Below are 17,357 nucleotides of genomic sequence, written 5' to 3'. Positions count from 1 at the left end.
TCTGTGGCGGCAGAAACACAAATGCTGGTGAGAGGAGAGGCAGTGTATCTGGTGGGAGCCACACAGGTTGAAATTGAACACAGAAGCTGATTACGAAACTGCACCCTGGGATCAAATGCCGTTTTTCTGACGTCAAATGCCGTTTTTCTGACGTCAAATGCCGTTTTCCTGACGTCAGAGGCCGTTTTTCTGACGTCAGATGCCGTTTTTCTGACGTCAGAGGCCGTTTTTCTGACATCAGTCCTTTCTCCAGGTTGTGGCAATAGGAAATAAAATACTGACTTCAAGCTGAAATAACGTTTACAGTTTGGGGTGTTCATGTTTGTTTGTTTTTTCCTACTCTTTTCAGTAAAGTCTACAACTACTCAGGTTTTTTTTTAGGCCTAGCTTAACTCTTTTTTTTTCTTCTTCTTCTTCTTTTAATCAAAGGTTGGAGTGAGAGGGAAGGATATTGTCGTTCTCGGCGTGGAAAAGAAGTCTGTGGCAAAACTTCAGGATGAAAGAACCGTGCGGAAGATCTGTGCTCTTGATGACAACGTCTGCATGGCTTTTGCAGGTATGGGATCCCTTCAGGGCTCCTAGCAGGTATTTGGATTCCAAGAACAGACAGTACGTGGTGTAACTGGCTGAGGGCTGTGTGGAAGGAGTGCATCTCTGTGGCTGCTTACTCTTTTAAATCAGAGCAGCCTGTTGTAGGGATAAATACAGAGAGAGCCTGAAATGATCTCAGGAGAGGAAATAAGTGTTAAAAGTTACTCAGGTCCTCTAGGCTTAATGTGAGGGTGAAGGCTGAGCACTGGTGTGTCATTGGCACAGATACAGATATATACTGTTTAAATACATATATTTAAATATGTGTATATTCCCTTAATGTATTTTATGTATTTAGAATGAAATATTTAAACTTTTATATATTATATATAAAATATTTATTATTAATACATATTACAGGAGCTGTAAGAAACATTTGTCAGTTACAGAGACCTTTTCCCACATGCATCAAGCCAAAAAAAGCTAGATTTTGCACTCTTGCATATAACAAAGGAAAAAAATCTCCTCTGTTCTAGTTCAGAAGGCTCCTTCTGAATGAACAGCTCTGGATTTGAAGCATAAATATTCTAGTTCCACATTCTTCCTGTTCCAGGTGTCATAATTTGCATTGTTCAAAGCTTAAATGGGAGGCATGAAAGTTTAAAACACAAAACAAACAAACAAACAAAAAACTCCACATGGTAAATTGAGAGAAAATGTTTTTCAGAAGTTTTCTCCTCCCTGAGTGGCTGAGAATCTTTGTGTCTCTGTTGGGAATGCTTTAAGGAGAGATCTGATTTCACTGTCAGAAGTTTGGGTTTTAGTTTCGCTGTGCAGGAGCGGTGGGGTCCGTGACCTCTGCTGCCTTAGCTGAGGGGTGTGATCCCTGCAGGTGGCTTCACAACCCTGAAGAAAAGTTCTCTTGATTGAAACCAGCCTGTTAGTGGAAAATGGCCTCGTTAGCTGAACAGTCAAATAAGAAATACATTTAATTTTTAGTCTTTTTTTTTTTTCCAAAGGGTCATACTCATTTTTGTCAGCTAACCTTACGCTGCTGTAGATCTGCTGTGCAGATCAAGCTGGCGTGCAGTGAGGGGGACTGGGTAAGAAATACACCCAGCGTGTGTGAGGACCGAGATTGCTGTGCTAATCTGCTGTTAGCTGGAACTCTGTCGTCCTGTCAGTAACATCCCAGTTCCTCACTCAAAATCACACACAATCACAGAATATTAGGGATTGGAAGGGACCTCAAAAGATCATCCAGTCCAACCCCCTGCCAGAGCAGGAACCTAAATGAGATCACACAGGAAGGCGTCCAGGCGGGTCTTGAATGTCTCCAGAGAAGGAGACTCCACACCCTCCCTGGGCAGCCTGTCCCAGGGCTCTGGCACCCTCACTGGAAAGAAGTTTCTTCTCACGTTTAAGCAGAACCTCCTGTGTTCCAGCTCACACCCATTGCCCCTTGTCGTACCATTGGACATCACTGAGAAGAGCCTGGCTCCATCCTCCTGACATTCACCCTTTACATATTTATAAACATTAATGAGGTCACCCCTCAGTCTCCTCTTCTCCAAGCTAAAGAGCCCCAGCTCCCTCAGCCTTTCAGAAATTGCACTTGTTACATCTCTGACTCACAAACCTTAGAGATATAAACTAAATCCTCTGCTGACTTTGATGCATTAACTTATTTCTGGTGCCTTACAACCGCTATTCTTGCTCAGCAGACCTGTGTGATCTCTCATTTCCTTTTTTCACTGCTGTTGACACCACCCTCATGAGCCTTTTGGGGCAAGACTGGCTGTTTTATTTGTGTGTGTGGTCCCATGTGTGAATCTTGTCGTTTCAGGGCTGACGGCTGATGCCAGAATAGTTATAAATAGAGCTCGTGTGGAGTGTCAGAGCCACAGGCTTACTGTGGAGGATCCTGTCACCGTGGAGTACATCACACGTTACATCGCTAGTCTGAAACAGGTACGTGGAACCTCACAGAGACACTTAAAAATGTGTCCTGATGAGCAGCACTTCAGACTAAAAGTGTGTAAAATGTCTGTCCTGGCTGATAAAAATCAGCCTAACAAAACACACTGCGGGTGTTTATTGGAAATAGGGATGTAGTAATAGAGAAGGAGGATTGATTACTGCTTGTTAGGGTTTTTGTTTGTTTCCCCCTCCCCCCCCCCAAAGATTAAAAAATTAATTAGTACTTGTAAGGACTGCATAATTACACTTGTGATATCATCAGGAACACTCTGCTAATCTCCAGCTCTAACTCACTCTCCTAACAAGGGTGCTGTGTTATTGTCAGAACATCTTCAGGGCTCCTGTTTGTTTTCCCTCCCACCAAACCACTGCAGGGACGGGCAAGAGGGGAGCAAATAAGTGCTTGATGTATTTCACATTAATGAATTTAAAGTGAATTATAGTGTCAAAATACACCCAGCTGCATTCTGTGATGAAATCATTCATTTGCCAGTGTATTTTCAGCATCTAGTGGGGATTAAAGTCTTAATTTACTTAGGCACAGACGTGTGTTAGTGTAGTGATGATGACAATAGTGTCATCCTTGTAGGACTCACTGGCTTAACGCTGCTGGGGTTGGGCCTCCTTGTTCCTGGACACTTGTGGGGTGGGATGTGGCAGTGACTTTGCTGGCCCAGGGCTTTGCTGCAGCCCATTTATCACCACAGAAGGTGCCGTGCGTTCTGCTGGAATTGCTGCACATCACTGGTGAAATCTGACTGTGCTGAGGTGTCAGCATCATTTTTGGCTTCCTTGACCCCCTGGGTTTGCAGCCTGAGCTCTGGCTGCCTCTCAGCACCACCCAGCAGGCAGGGGAGGTTCTTCTGACAGCGGTGATCACGCAGCTCAGCGCAGCTGGTGTCAGGAACAGGGGCTGAACAGTAACCACCTCTCACATGCCTTGCTCAGGTCTTTCTGTAAGACATGGAATCCTGACCTTAGCAGATAGAGAGCCACTAAAAACACTTCTGTTGCCTCTTCTGTTTGTAACTTCCAGTGTCTGCTTTCCACCCTAAAAATGTTTCAAGAACTTCTTCTGAAATAAGTGTGTCTCTTCTCCCTGACCAGAGGTACACACAGAGCAACGGCCGCAGACCTTTTGGGATCTCTGCTCTTATCGTGGGATTTGACTTTGATGGAACCCCCCGGCTGTACCAGACCGATCCCTCTGGTACCTACCATGCTTGGAAGGTGAGTCAGTTCTGGCTGGTGTTGGGGTGTAATGAAATATTTAATGAAAGACTTAATATCTTCTTTAAAGAGAGAGACTTGTGTAGAAAGGAGATCTCACTGGCCAGATGCTCCTGGCTCACAGCTGAAAAAATCCCTAATGATGAAGAATGGCAGTTCAGCTTTACTGGGGAAATCTTGTTCTGTTGTTTGTTGTTTTGGGTTTTTTATTATTTTTCTTTTTTTAAGAATAATAAAAAAACTTTTTTAAAATAAAAAAATTAAATTTTTAAAACTTTTTAAAATAAAAAATCAAAACCCAACTTTTTTGTGTGACATGTGAAAAGTAACATGTTCAGTCTCCTAAAAAAATACGTGGTGATGAAAAAATGGTTTCAGATGGTGTAATTGCACAACTCTCATTTCTTGCTTATTCTGTAAATGAACCTTTTCTAAACTTCCATTTTTTACCTTGTTTCCCCTCAATGTTTCCAGGCTAATGCCATTGGCAGAGGAGCCAAATCTGTGCGTGAATTCCTGGAGAAGAATTACACCGATGAAGCCATTGAAACAGATGATCTAACTATTAAACTTGTCATCAAGGCTCTTCTTGAGGTGAGTGTTTCAAATCCCTGGTGTGAATTCACTGTCTGTCCAGATTAACTTCAACATGAGTCTGAAAAAATCACAGAATCACAGAATATTAGGGATTAGAAGGGACCTCAAAAGATCATCCAGTCCAATCCCCCTGCCAGAGCAGGAACCTAAATGAGATCACACAGGAAGGCGTCCAGGCAGGTTTTGAATGTCTCCAGAGAAGGAGACTCCACACCCTCCCTGGGCAGCCTGTTCCAGGGCTCTGTAACCCTCACTGTAAAGTAGTTTTTTCTCAAGTTGAAGCAGAACCTCCTGTGTTCCAGCTCACACCCATTGCCCCTTGTCCTACCATTGGGCATCACTGAGAAGAGCCTGGCTCCATCCTCCTGACATTCGCCCTTAATATATTTATAAACATTAATGAGGTCTCCCCTCAGTCTCCTAATCTTCGTGCATGTCCCAGGAAAGTACTGGAAAAGGATTTGTGAGAACTGTTCTTGTAGGCCACAGGTGTGGGAAGAAATTCAGGGTTCAGAACATTTCAGGTAACAGTTTCTGTGCTTACACAGAAGAACTTACAAGTGGGTCTCTGGGGAGGAAAACTGACTCAGTTCTGGGCATTACACCAAATGCACCCAAGATGTGCTAAACCATACGCAGAATATTTTACTTCTGCCATTAAGTTTGAGATACAGAAAATAGAGAAAGTCAGATGGTGAAGGTGAGGGTTCTTCACCAGCCAGGGAGTGCACTGGTGCAGAATGGAGACCCTTGAGTTGCACAGCTACTGGGGTTGAGAGTGTAGAGCTCATGAGTGAAATAATTCCCATCCATACCTGTTCTCCTTCTAATGAGTGAAATAATTCCCATCCATACCTGTTCTTCTAGGATGACTTGAAAGGGGGTTGTTGGAATTAATGGCCAGACCCACTCCTAATACCCATGTCTGACTCTTGTTCAGGTTGTGCAGTCTGGTGGGAAGAACATCGAGCTGGCGGTGATGAGGCGAGAGCAGCCGCTGAAGGTAAGGGCCTTGTTTTGCTCTCCTCCCTCTGTAGCTGGTTTTGCTGATACTGTCCTTGGTGATCTGCATTAACATCCAGCCCCTAATCTCTCCTCCTGCCCTGGCAAACACTTCTGTTTTCTATTAGTGGCCAAGGAATGTTGTTGTGTCTGCACAAGGTACCTGTGTCTGGATAAATACCAGTTCACTTCCCATGGCAGAACTAGAATTGCTTAAATAAAAGCCTTGAAGTTGTATTAGTATCTCGAGGGTCACTGGTGTTTCTGTTTTAGATCCTAAACCCTGAAGAAATTGAGAAGTATGTTGCTGAAATTGAAAAAGAAAAGGAAGAAAATGAAAAGAAAAAACAGAAGAAAACATCATGATGAATGAAATTCAACTGCTTAGCTGCTGCTTTTTAATTCAAGTGCTGGGTTATTCTGTATAGACACCATGTAGGCATTCCACTGATACTGTGCCCCTCGGGAGACCTACAATAAACCTACTGATTCTTTTTTTTTTAAGCTGTTATTTTAGAAAAAAGTATTTCTGCTCTTTGGATTTTCATTACCCAGGATTAGTTGGTTACAGCAGTAGTGACCCATTAAAGCACAAAGACTTTGCATTTTGTTTTCCTCAGACAATACTTTTTCCACAGTCTCCATTGTTCATCCCCCCACTTTTGTTTTTTTGGGGATTTTTTAAGTAGCTGCCTCAAGGGTTGGTGGTTTTGGGAGATCAGCAGGAGAAGGGGCTGGTGCAGGTATCTCAGCACAGCAGAGGGGTGTGACGTGGTGCTTCCATCAACCTTGCATGATTCATCTGCTTCAGAATAAAGCGTTGCTGTTGTGATTGCCCACTGGGGGATTGATACACCAGTTACTTCCTAATGCTAAAAATAACCACAGAGAACGTTACACACAACAGTTAAACCTTAAATACTACAGGAGAAACTGGACTAGAGAGTTACTTTGTACATCTTACCAGCAGGAGTTGGGTTTGACTCAGTTTCTGGTTGAGCCTGAGTTCTCTCATCCCTTCAGCAGCAGGAGGTCACTCAGATGCTGTAAGGGATGTAGAGAGCAGCCTCTGCAGCAGAGTCACTTTGCTCTCAAGAGGCAGGATCTGGTCTGTGCTTCTCCTCCCCACAGACATTAACATCTATCATGTAATAACCTAGAAATACGTACATCTGAAGGTGCCAGGTGACAACTCTTTACTCAGATGATTTAAAACGAGCCCAAAGGGGTGGGACTGGGACCAGGGGATTTTATTTCAGATGGGTGTTTGCATTGTGGCATCTCCCCTGTCCCATTCTGGCCATTGAGAAGCTCTTCCCAGCTGACAGACCTGTCACCATCTCTGTGCTGTGAGGAGGCTGAGCAGGACAGGTCTCTGGTGACTCCAGCCCGTGCTGCAGAGCAGTGTGGGCCTCTTGTCCTTCCTGCTGTATGGGGGGTACAGGATGGACACCAGCCCCTTCCTCTTCCCTGTCTCTATGTTTAAAATTATCCTTTATTTTCTTTTGTTCCTCAGGTTTTGTTTCCCTTTCAATACAACCTTTAGGTTAGAAGCACCGTAGCAGGTAATGTCCATCTTGTCTGTACTCCAAGGACACCTGTACCCCCAGCCTTCAGGGAAGGGGAAGGTTGGTCACTTCCCCAGCTCACCAGTTATGCTGCCCTGTGTCCTTCCCCATTTCAGAGACACCTCAGGCCTCTCCCCCTCTGCAGCTCTTCCCTGCAAGGCTCCTACCTGCCCACAATAGCAAGTGGTGGCACTTAGTGGTAAGTGTCCCTGGGTAGGACAGCACAAGCCCTGGCAGGCAGCTCTGCAGTCCCTTACTGACACCCAGCAGATGGTTTCTCAGCTGTACAGCAGGACTGGCAGCAGCCCAGGACCCTGCAGGAGGGAGCTCAGCTAGAGCAGCCCCTGCCCCAGGACATCCCACCCCCAGGGGCCCTGGGAAAGCTGCTCCACCAACCCTCAGAGCACTCCAGGCAGTGGATACTCACACACTCCCTGGCCTCTCACATCACAACTAAAGCTAAACGCTGCAAAGCAGAGTGTGGGCTGAGTGTCACAGAGGAATCAAGGCCAGGAAAGCTGCAGCGCTTCCTTCTCCTGCTCAGGAAAGCACTGGAGCACATCAGCTGGAGGAGGTGAGGGGCTGGAATACCACCACGCTGTTCCATTGCTCAGTCCCTGGAGTGAACGTACCAGTTGGAAGAGCTGCTGGTTTCCTGCACAAGGCACCAGCCTCATTCCTCATCTTGGGAATCTTCCACCTGGAAGCTGAGGGAGCTCGTTCCTGGGGGAGCAGGGCTGGCAGGTAACGAGCCCAGGGGCTGAGCCACAGCCACGTGTCCCCTGGCCCTGCTCCCACACCCCAGAATGAGCCAGGTAGGGTGCCCAGCTGGGAGAGGCTGGGACACACCCACAGCCCAGCGACCGCAGCACTGTCACTAACAGTGACACTGTCACTAACAGCGACTGTCCCAGGAATTACATCCGAGGCTTTACTGCAGGAACCAGGGGAATTTCTGCCTTACAAACAAATAAAAAGCTGTGGTCACACAGGGGTCAATGAGTTTATCTTTTTACTGCAGCCACCTCAGACAGGCCGGTTGGCTCTGGCTCTGCAATTCCCTCTTTACACCCAACATCACACCAGCAGAGTTAGAGACTCAGAGCAGCCACCAAGGAGGCGGTTCCAGCTCACACCCTGTTGTGCCGGTACCAGCCCAGATACCAATGGCATTTGTGGCTACTAAACCAGCAGCGTGGCCACCCAAAACAAGCTCTGGTGAAGCCCCACCAGCCCAGGGACTGGGGCTGCCCTGGCAGGCACTGGGAGAGCTGTGAGCTCAGGGCTGTTAGGAAACAGCAACGCTCCTTAGGCCGGTTCCTCACCAAGCGCTGGAGCAGAGGAACGAGGGGGTCAGTGCCTGGATTGGGGTTTCTAACCCCATTTCAGAGACTCTGCAATGCTTCCACCAGAACTCTGCAGCACAGCTTAGAGCTGAGCCCTGCTAGGAAGGGACTGATGTTACTGAGCTACGTCCAGAACAAAACAGGAAGGAAACATTAAACATTTACATGTTTATTATAATTACAATTTACATTACTCCAAAGAGCAGCCCCACTGCTATGTTCTAATTCTTAGCAATAAAGTCCTACAAAAATAAATCCAAGCTTTTACAGTAACCTAGGTCAAGGCATAACTAAAAAAATTTCTAGCTATGTAAGGGGTTCGGTCATCAAGGTGCTTTTTCAACAAAATTCCCTACCAACCAAAAGAAAAAGGGGACACATGCCTATAGCAATTTAACCCACTTATTCATGCAAACAAATGTAACCCCCCTCCCAGCCCCTCTCCCCACATACAGCTTTTTTTTTTTTTTAAAAAACAAAAGAAAAACAACTAAACTATTTACAGTATGGGGGGTACAGAGGAAACAAATTAAACATGCCCATCTGTTAAGCTTCATGATATGGACTCCCAATCCCCTAGTTTAATGAAAACATTCCATAGTGTTCCACCACAGGCTACTAGTGTACAGAGAACTGCTGGTGTTTGGTACTACCCATGAGTGAGGTACAAACTGATCCAAGGAGTCAGAGCTTCAGATCTCCTCCAGACAGTCACCTACTGCCAAAAACCTCTTCATTCTGAGCACAGGAGCAGAGACACTCACTGCTCCTGTCCCGCTGAGGGCACAGCACACTGTCCCCCCACGCTGCCCTGACCCACTAAGGAGCTCCAAGCCTCTGAGGAGCACCCAGCACCCTTCAGCTCAAGGGAGAGTCATGGTTCTTTGTAAACCTGTAGTACCTCCACATTTAGTACCAGCCGACAAGCAGTCGTACAGTCATTGACACTACTACATGATCAACAATCCAGTATTCCCAAGTGACAATATACACAACTCCTCAGCACCAGGAATCCATCCTTCCAGATACCAAGTGCTACTTCACACCTGCTGCTGAGAACAGCGAGACCAGCAGCACCAAAGAATCCATTTGGTTACTCAGAACAAACAAATTATAGCTGGTTTGTTTCAAGTGAGCTTTGGTTCCATGTTAAAATAGCATGATTTGTCTTCTTCAGGGTTCAGAAAAGGAGTCTGACTTTACACTTAGACTACAGCAGCCTTTGAGAGACCCAGAAAGAAGAACCATGTAAGTTAGTCTGCACTTAAAAGAAAACAAACACAAAACAAAAAAGACACCCTGAAGAAGGTACCCCTGAACACATTCCCTCTTCCAAAGAACACTCCAGCTGACAGATGCTGGTCCAAAATAAGTCCAGAATATAAGCAGTAGTACATGAAGTTCTGTCACTTGAGCTGAGACAGTAAACAATATGAACCATTTTCCCACATTAGTGCAGCAGTTGGTTGTTTTCTTTCTATATACAGTTTCGTACTCTCAGGAGAGACCTCAGAACCTATTCAGACAAAAAAAGGCAGAATTAGATTTGCTATCTCGGGGATCTTCTCCCAAGAAAAAGAAAAGCAGCAAAGTTCACACCCATACGTCAAATGAAATGCTTAGCTAGGGCCTCAGCTCAAAAGCAGCAGCTCTTGCTTTCTCAGACAGAAGGCCAGCCCAAGAAATCACCAGGACTATCAACATGATAAAGAACACGTCACAACTGCTCACGTTTCCTTCTACCACTTAGAAGGATCAGATGCAATAAGAACAATTCTCCATATATCCATGAGACTGGAGAGCAAAAGAGGTTACACAGACAGTTTAGCCAAGGAATAAAAGTCAAGCCTGGCTCAGACAGTATTTATTGTTGCTAAAAGACTTGCCTCTGAAGTTACACTCTGCCTGTACCAGCTCTGTGAGTGGTTTGGTTTCTCCTTGCTGCTCCGCTACCCCTTCCACCCCGAAATCCACCACGAAAGCTGCGGCCGCGAAGGAACCGTCCAGACACTCCAAACGTCTCTGTATTGAGCTTCCTTTCTTCAGCCCACGTGGTGCGCCTAGAACTGAACGAGACTGCAGTCAGATTTGATAGAAATGTTAAACAGCCACCAACTCCTGCAGCTAGGAAGCTTCCAGCACCCTGTTTTGTTGAACTAAACTGCATGGAGAACCAGCTGCAGCAGACACATGCTCACTAACTCAATCCCTCTGCTAAGCATGGGCTTGAGAGTGACAGCTGTTGGCTTTGGTAAGGTACTTTCACACTGGAAAACTCAAGACAGGCCTAGAAAAGGGCTGAACATGGTCTGATTAATAGGATTTCAAACCCTGTTTAGTTTTCTTGACAACTACAAACTGTTGACTGCAGAAAAGCCTCTGCAGAAACCTGGGAAGCCCTGTCACAACTGAGGTGCAGCAGCCTGCTGCTGAGGTAGCTCCACAGCACCCCTGTGTCCCTTGCTAAAGGCAAGCAGAATTATCACCAAGGGAATTTCACACACGGACACTCAAGCGCTGTGTGACTTCACCAGGCAGTGGGTAACACCAGCCTCAGCAGCAAAAGATTTATTTTAATATTCCCAGTATTTAATTTAAGGCATTTCCACAGACAGACCCAACCTCCTCTCTGCCCAAACTCCAAGCTTAGCTTACTCCTGTCTGCAAAGTTGCACCATCTTCAGCACAGCATGACCCTGATGCCTCCTCCCACAAATGAGATAAGAAATTTGTTTTAAAATAAATCAATGGGTTCAAAGTCAGACCTGGGAAACAGAACTGGAAATTCCTGTATCATAGTTTAGGCAAGTGTATCAGCATCAGCTGAAATCCGTGCTTTTGTTTGATCCCACTGCACGGAGCTTGGTTCATATCATTCATGAGCCATCACATGCAGGACACTACTCCCTTCTCAAGGCTGTCCCTGCTGACTTTCTTGCATTTTAAGATTTTTTTTAAAGACTGAAATTATGTGACATAGATTGTGTCTAGAATTCTATGCCTAAAATTGCATTAAAAGCACCAAGCTTTTAGAAAGCACTCACCTAGATTTCAGTTCTGAAGAAATGTTGTCAAAGAAAGACTTGGATTTATCATAGTAGCAGTTGGGTCCCAGAAGGTCCTCCTCTGCGTTACTGTCATTGTTTTGAGTTGCCACTCCAGGGTCCCCTTTTTCTTCCCCCGTCTCTGCTTTGTCATCTGAAGATAATAAAACATATTACACTTCTTTGATGCCTACTGAAGGGCCATCTGTTCTCTCGCTCCCTCACACAAGATTTGAGATGCTGCCACATGTAATCATGCAGTTTCTCAGAGCAGGTTTGTCTATGCAGTGTTTACTACTAGCTCAGCAATTCATATTTAATGAAGTCACAAACCTTTAAAGTTTAGTTTCTTCTTGAATTCTTTATCAAGTTCCTCTCTGTTGAATTGTGCATTTGCACTTTCAAAGTCAAAGTCACCTTCAAACTTTATTGTATTTTCCTTCACAGTAGTGGGTCTGTTTTGTCCTCTAGAACGGTTTCTGGTTCTCCTGTTTCCTGAAAGCAGGAGAGTTTAAACACTTGGTAACATGCAGGGAGGTTAAATGATTTGCTCAAGACCAGAGGAAACCATTAGGGTAAGAACTCAGGAGTTTCTGGTTTCCAGTCCTGTGGTTGGGCCACACCTTTGAAAGTGGCTTCTGACCTGGGCTGTAGAAGACACATTACAGCAACACTAACTTTCTGAAAAGCATTCCTGGATGTCAGTCTTACCATTAAGACAGAGTATATCCAACTTCCCTTCCTCTCCAGAGTGAGGAGAGGAAACTGGAACAAATACTATACCAAGAAAAGCTGAGGTTATCTTTTCTGTCTGTTATTCATCTGCAAGCATGGTACTGTCATCAGTCTACAAACCTGTCGTGAGGGCAAAGAGGAACAGGTCACTGGTTTCAGAAAATCCACCCAAGACTCATCTGCCCACCAGAGGAACTTGTACTTTGTATAGTTTCTGCTTTCCAACTGAGAAGCCATCAACTCCTTTTTGGAAGTTGTAATCCCTTCTACAGTGCTACTCTCAGGCAAGTCAATCTGAAGACCTGAGAGCCTGAAGTTTTGTTTTCTTCCTTTTCTTATTTTGCTTGGGCAGAAATATCTTTTTTAATTTAATTTCACTTTTGACCTGTGCTTAAATTGGAATCTTGAGATAAGAACTCTGCTCTATGGAAGCAAGGGCTCCATAGTTCCTCTCAGTTATGAGCTCTGGAAATTCTTAAAACAGGCTGCTCTTCTCAGGAAAAACACTTGAGGTTTCAGAGAAATCTAGTTGTTGCTGACAACACAGAGCATCAGTTTTTATAACGTACCTTCAGGTTTCTAGAAAAGGCACTAGAATTCTGTCCCTGGAATGTTCTGAGCTTCCGTGACTCCAACATCTATTCTGTTACTGAAGCATCTCTGGATGCCCAAAGCCTTCTCAAGCTTTATTTTGCTCTCAATCTTCTGTCTGACAATCCTTCACTGAAATTAACAATATTTGCCTTTATAAGCTTAAGCAACTGTTTAGTGTCAGCTCAACCTACCTGATCTTCTCCTTTGAGGTCTTCTGTTTTCATCATTCACCTGTCCTTGGGTTTGCACAGGTGCTGCCTGAACCGTATCTACTGAACAAGTAGGATAAATTTAATAAAGGAGCACAAGAACAAACCTGAACAACCCAGTCCTGCTATCCACCTTTGAAGGATGCTTCAAAACAGCGCTTGAAAGCTGCACACATACCATTGATCTTGCTGCTGCCCTGTGGAACCTGCCGTCCATTGCGAGGAACCCCTGGAGTTACTTTCACTGGGGGTGGCTTTTGTGAATTCATGTTGTCAACTGGGCCGGTCTGAACAGCCTGCTCCACCATGGGGCTTTTGCGGACTGGGTGAACAGAAGGAAAACCAGCACCTGGAAAAAAATTCCCAATGACTAAGCGCCTCCCAGAAAATGTGTCAACACTATTCAAACCCTACCCACTTCTACGGAGAAACCTTTTGTCAAGAATTACTCAAAACCTTCAGTGTTTATCATTACACACACTATGTTTAAGTGACATTTATACTAAGGAAGGCACTGCTGCCATAAAGGCCTTGGCTCTCAAATCCAGAGCATTAAAATCAGGAAATGTACCCATTTATTTCTTAAACCAAATTAGACACACATTATATAAGCAAGCCAGGTCAGTTTTAGACTGTTTATACCAAAATCCAAGCTCTAGGTGTATCCCTGGTTACACAGGATTTTACTTTACATGATACTTTAAATCTGAAGTAAAAATCCACCATTTTGAAACTGCTCAAGAAATCTTCCCCACTTTGTCAAAAGACTTTTGAAGCAAAAGCTTAACCACCTCAACTATATCCCATTTTGTAAGTCACTTTTAGAAGTCCTTCAACTTTTACTGCTTATTGTTAGCTTTCAGACAAAGAAAACCTCAAACCAGACCAGGATCTCAAAGTTACCCTTTTAAATTCCTTCATGGTCAAGGCCAAAGTGTTACCAAGACTTCTGTTGCTCTTCCATCCAGGCTTATTTATTCACACTACAAAACATGTAAATACTTTTCATGGTTTGGTATACCTTACACCAATTATATTAAAAAGTGACAGTCTTCAGTACTCAGAAGAAACACTGCATTCTAGATTTAATTAGAAGTTTTGGAGTACTACAGGTTTATGTGGTTATGCGTAAGAACTCTTTGGAAGCAAACTTTTAACTGAATATACTTTAAGAGCAAGAAAAGTGAAAAGCTGAAGAGTACACACAAACCAAGCCACTGACACTTCTGGGTCACCCAAGTCCACATGAGATATACCCAGTAGGTAACATCATGCAGGTTCTCAGTTAAAGTACACCTGGAAGACTTGCAAGGAAGACAAGACATATCCTAAGGATTATTCAGTAGGACAAAGCTGCTGTGCAAGTTTAACATGAGAGAGTTTTAAAGCTTAGCCAGGATATTGAGAAAGTATGCACAGATAGATGGCCAAAAATAGAGTAAGTAAAAAGTTCCATGCCAACACAAGCACACATGCTGAAGTTAAAAAACAGATGAAACTAATTACCATGTTTAAATGCAGGTGCACCTGGTCTCTCTGCTCTGAGGATGGTCAGTCTAGTATCGCTACTCAACTTCCTTTAAAAGTTTTTCCACAACGAAGCAAGCACCCAGAACTGTTATCTCAGTTCACCACAGCTCAGAAATCGCTTACTGTTAGTCATGCTTTACTCACTGGGAGTCTTGACAAGGTGCTATGGCCCATCATGCATGAAAACTATCCTGATTCCCAGTTACAGCAACACTCCTCAATTTTCTGTTGACCCATGTCTCTAACAGCAAGGCCACCCACCACTGAAGCAGTGTGCTAGTCTTTCCAGGAGAGACTAATTAATCCCTCACCCAGTCTCTAAGGTGACACATGTTCCTGGATAGGATGTAGCACATCAACATCCCTAAACCTCAGCCCTCTGCCGATACTTACACAAGAGGATCCGCTGTCCTGTACTTTTCCTTTCTCCTGTCTCTCTAATTGATACTTCTAGGACAGGAGGAATACTTCATGTAATGAAAGGCAAAAATAGCTGAGAACACACTAGTTCTACTAGCATTACCCATATGAGCACTATCGTTCTAGGAGGGGTTAACAAGAACAGAGTGTTTGCAAGTGCCATGCAGTTCTTCCAAATATTTGGAGTCCTCAAACTGCTGTTACCCTTGGAAGAGAGCTGATGGGGCTCTGAAGACATGTCAGGCTCTGAAACAGGTTGTGGAGACGGAGAAGAACTAGGGCTGGAAGCAGCTGCTGATGCTGGAGGGCTTACCAATTTCTCTACAGAGATAGAGGGAAGAAGAGAAAGCAAAGATATATGGATAAGATACAAGGTAGTGAAACATCTGAAGGACTTGGAAAAGGATACAAGAATCTCTAGAGTAGCATTAGAGCAGCTTATTTACAGCCCTCTCTGGGAACACAAGTTCTTTTTACATGTGATGTCTGTGTAAGGTATGTTAGGTCAGAAACAAATTGGCCTCAACTGTTAGGTATTCACATTACTTTCAGAAAAAACCCTTTAGCTATTTAGTTTGTTTCTTTCTTTCAGGTCTGTGTGTGTGTAAGTGACATGCAGGCGTCCTTGCGGTAAGATCATTGCACAAAGTTGTTAACTACTTATTCACTGCTTGCTGCAGCCCCACACTGGCAAGGGATTCAGGATTAGTTACTGTTACTTGGTTTCACAGTAGCTGTAGACAAGGATTGCACCTTTATTCTAGCAAGTAAAGTTTTTACTTACCTAAACCTAAGGAAGCTGCGTACTGCTGGCTAAGTAAAGAGCTGGCAGCAAGCTGGCTGTAAGGTGGCATACCTCTAAACGGGCTGTAAGGCACGTGTGGCTGAAAGGATGACGTAGAGGCAGAGCCCAGTGAAGACTGTAACAAGACAAAGTACATTTCCATTTACAGTGTCCAGAAGTCACCTTGCTTTGGCAGCGATTCTCTACTTCATGTACAGCACAAATAAACCTTAAGTAAATATCAAGAAGGGTGAATTTATCTCTTTTTGATTTTCCTGCATTCTCAGTTAGGTAAATTAGCTATGCCTGAAGTCTTTAATACTGCTGCTATTTTAACCATTACAACAAAATTAGTTGTAATTATCTCTTTTTGATTTTCCTGCATTCTCAGTCAGGTAAGTTAGCCATGCCTTTTGCTCACTGAAGTCTTTAATGCTGCTGCTATTTTAACCATTACAACAAAATTAGTTGTAATAAGTTGTAATGTCCCCTCCCTGGAAGTGTTGAAGGCCAGGTTGGATGAGGCTTTGAGCAACCTGGTCTAGTGGAAGGTGTCCCTGCTGCTGGCAGGGGGGTTGGAACTGGATGAGCTTTAAGGTCCCTTCCAATCCAAACCATTCTATGATTCTAAAATTCAGGATGGTTCAGTCCAAAGATTGCTGGAGACACTTAATGACCTTCATTCTTACAAGTTTATACCAAAATCACGTCTTTCATTATAAATGTTTTATCATAGCTTTCTATCAACACTTCAGGCCAACTTACTTGAACAATGGCAGGATCTTGTGGCAGAGTATGTTGAGCTTTTGGAGGTTCACAGACAGTGATATCTTTGATGTCACTCCCTCGAAAGATAATGTATTCATAGATCTCTTCTCTCGGAGGAGCAGGTCTGTCTGTGGGCCGGTCTTCAGTCCCAAAGGATCGCACTTGAGCATTAGAAAGATTACTGTTAGCCCCGCATCACCACTGCAGCATTGTGTAAGGTAAGATTGATGCAATTAAAAAAAATACACTCGTAATACTTGCCAAAAATAACAAGAAAAGGTTACTGCCAGAACTCTGGATCTCCTTATCACACGTATCTGCTGCCTCAAATGCCAACTTTATCAGCAGCCTGTATAAACAGTTTTGTTTACATCAAGCTGTGAAGGTAAAGACCACAGACCAGCTGGAGTGAAGAATCCTAGTCCAAAACGGAGGACTCCCCCACAGTGCTGCGCTGCCATATCCCCCTCCCCAGCCCCTGTCCTACATAACCATTCAGCTTGGGACAGCTGCCACTGCAACAGACCACAGGAGAGGTCCCTGAGGCACCAGGGGAGGGGAAAAAAAAAAAATCTTAGAAGGCTTCAGAGCTCAAATTTGCACCTTTGGTTTCATATATTTATTACACAGATAAAATTTTACCAACAACAAGAGCTTCCTATTGAAATTCTCTCTCTACTCCATGCCACTGGTTCTATGATTAACATCCACTGACTACAAAGCAAACTTTTAGTGATAAATCCAAAACCTCAGTGCCTGCTGAGGCTTGACTGAGTCCCTGCTATCAGAACACTTGAGCAGGTACTAACCAGTGATGTTACACATCAAGAGTGGAAAAAAAAGCTGCACCTGACTGTGTGGCATCTACCAGGTAGAAGTATAAATTAATTTGAGCCATTAAAGAGGAAGAGGTGAGACTTACTGGATTGTGAGTGCAGGAAAATAGGCAGTATAGCTACATCAGACACTGACTTACAACAGCCTGACATTTCAGCCACGAGTTATAAAAGCTCATCAAG

General features: G+C 44.2%; 2 protein-coding genes across 2 annotated transcripts; one reads left to right on the top strand and one right to left on the bottom strand.

Annotated features, from left to right (window-relative positions):
• Positions 1-429: 429 nt before the first annotated feature.
• Positions 430-5,854, top strand: PSMA7 (proteasome 20S subunit alpha 7; the record flags this gene model as incomplete). The annotated part of the gene is made up of 6 exons (XM_010164006.1): positions 430-556; positions 2,378-2,502; positions 3,619-3,741; positions 4,216-4,335; positions 5,279-5,341; positions 5,614-5,854. Coding segments are annotated over 6 exons (651 nt in total), but the record flags the coding sequence as incomplete, so codon positions are not given.
• Positions 5,855-9,158: 3,304 nt separating this feature from the next.
• LSM14B (LSM family member 14B) lies at positions 9,159-15,640 on the bottom strand. Its single transcript, XM_029084022.1, has 8 exons — positions 15,571-15,640; positions 14,991-15,107; positions 13,015-13,185; positions 12,819-12,899; positions 11,632-11,793; positions 11,299-11,452; positions 10,137-10,320; positions 9,159-9,770 (listed from the first exon to the last, which is right to left on the bottom strand). Exons 1-7 carry the CDS (start codon positions 15,638-15,640, stop codon positions 10,149-10,151), a joined length of 927 nt encoding a protein of 308 aa, XP_028939855.1. The 3' UTR covers positions 9,159-9,770; positions 10,137-10,148.
• Positions 15,641-17,357: the final 1,717 nt, after the last annotated feature.

Source organism: Antrostomus carolinensis, unplaced genomic scaffold (genome assembly GCF_000700745.2).
Source record: "Antrostomus carolinensis isolate BGI_N321 unplaced genomic scaffold, ASM70074v2 scaffold11703, whole genome shotgun sequence".
Taxonomy (NCBI): Eukaryota; Metazoa; Chordata; class Aves; order Caprimulgiformes; family Caprimulgidae; genus Antrostomus; species Antrostomus carolinensis.
Note: the sequence above shows the minus strand (reverse complement) of the source record. Positions and strands in the feature narration are given on the sequence as shown.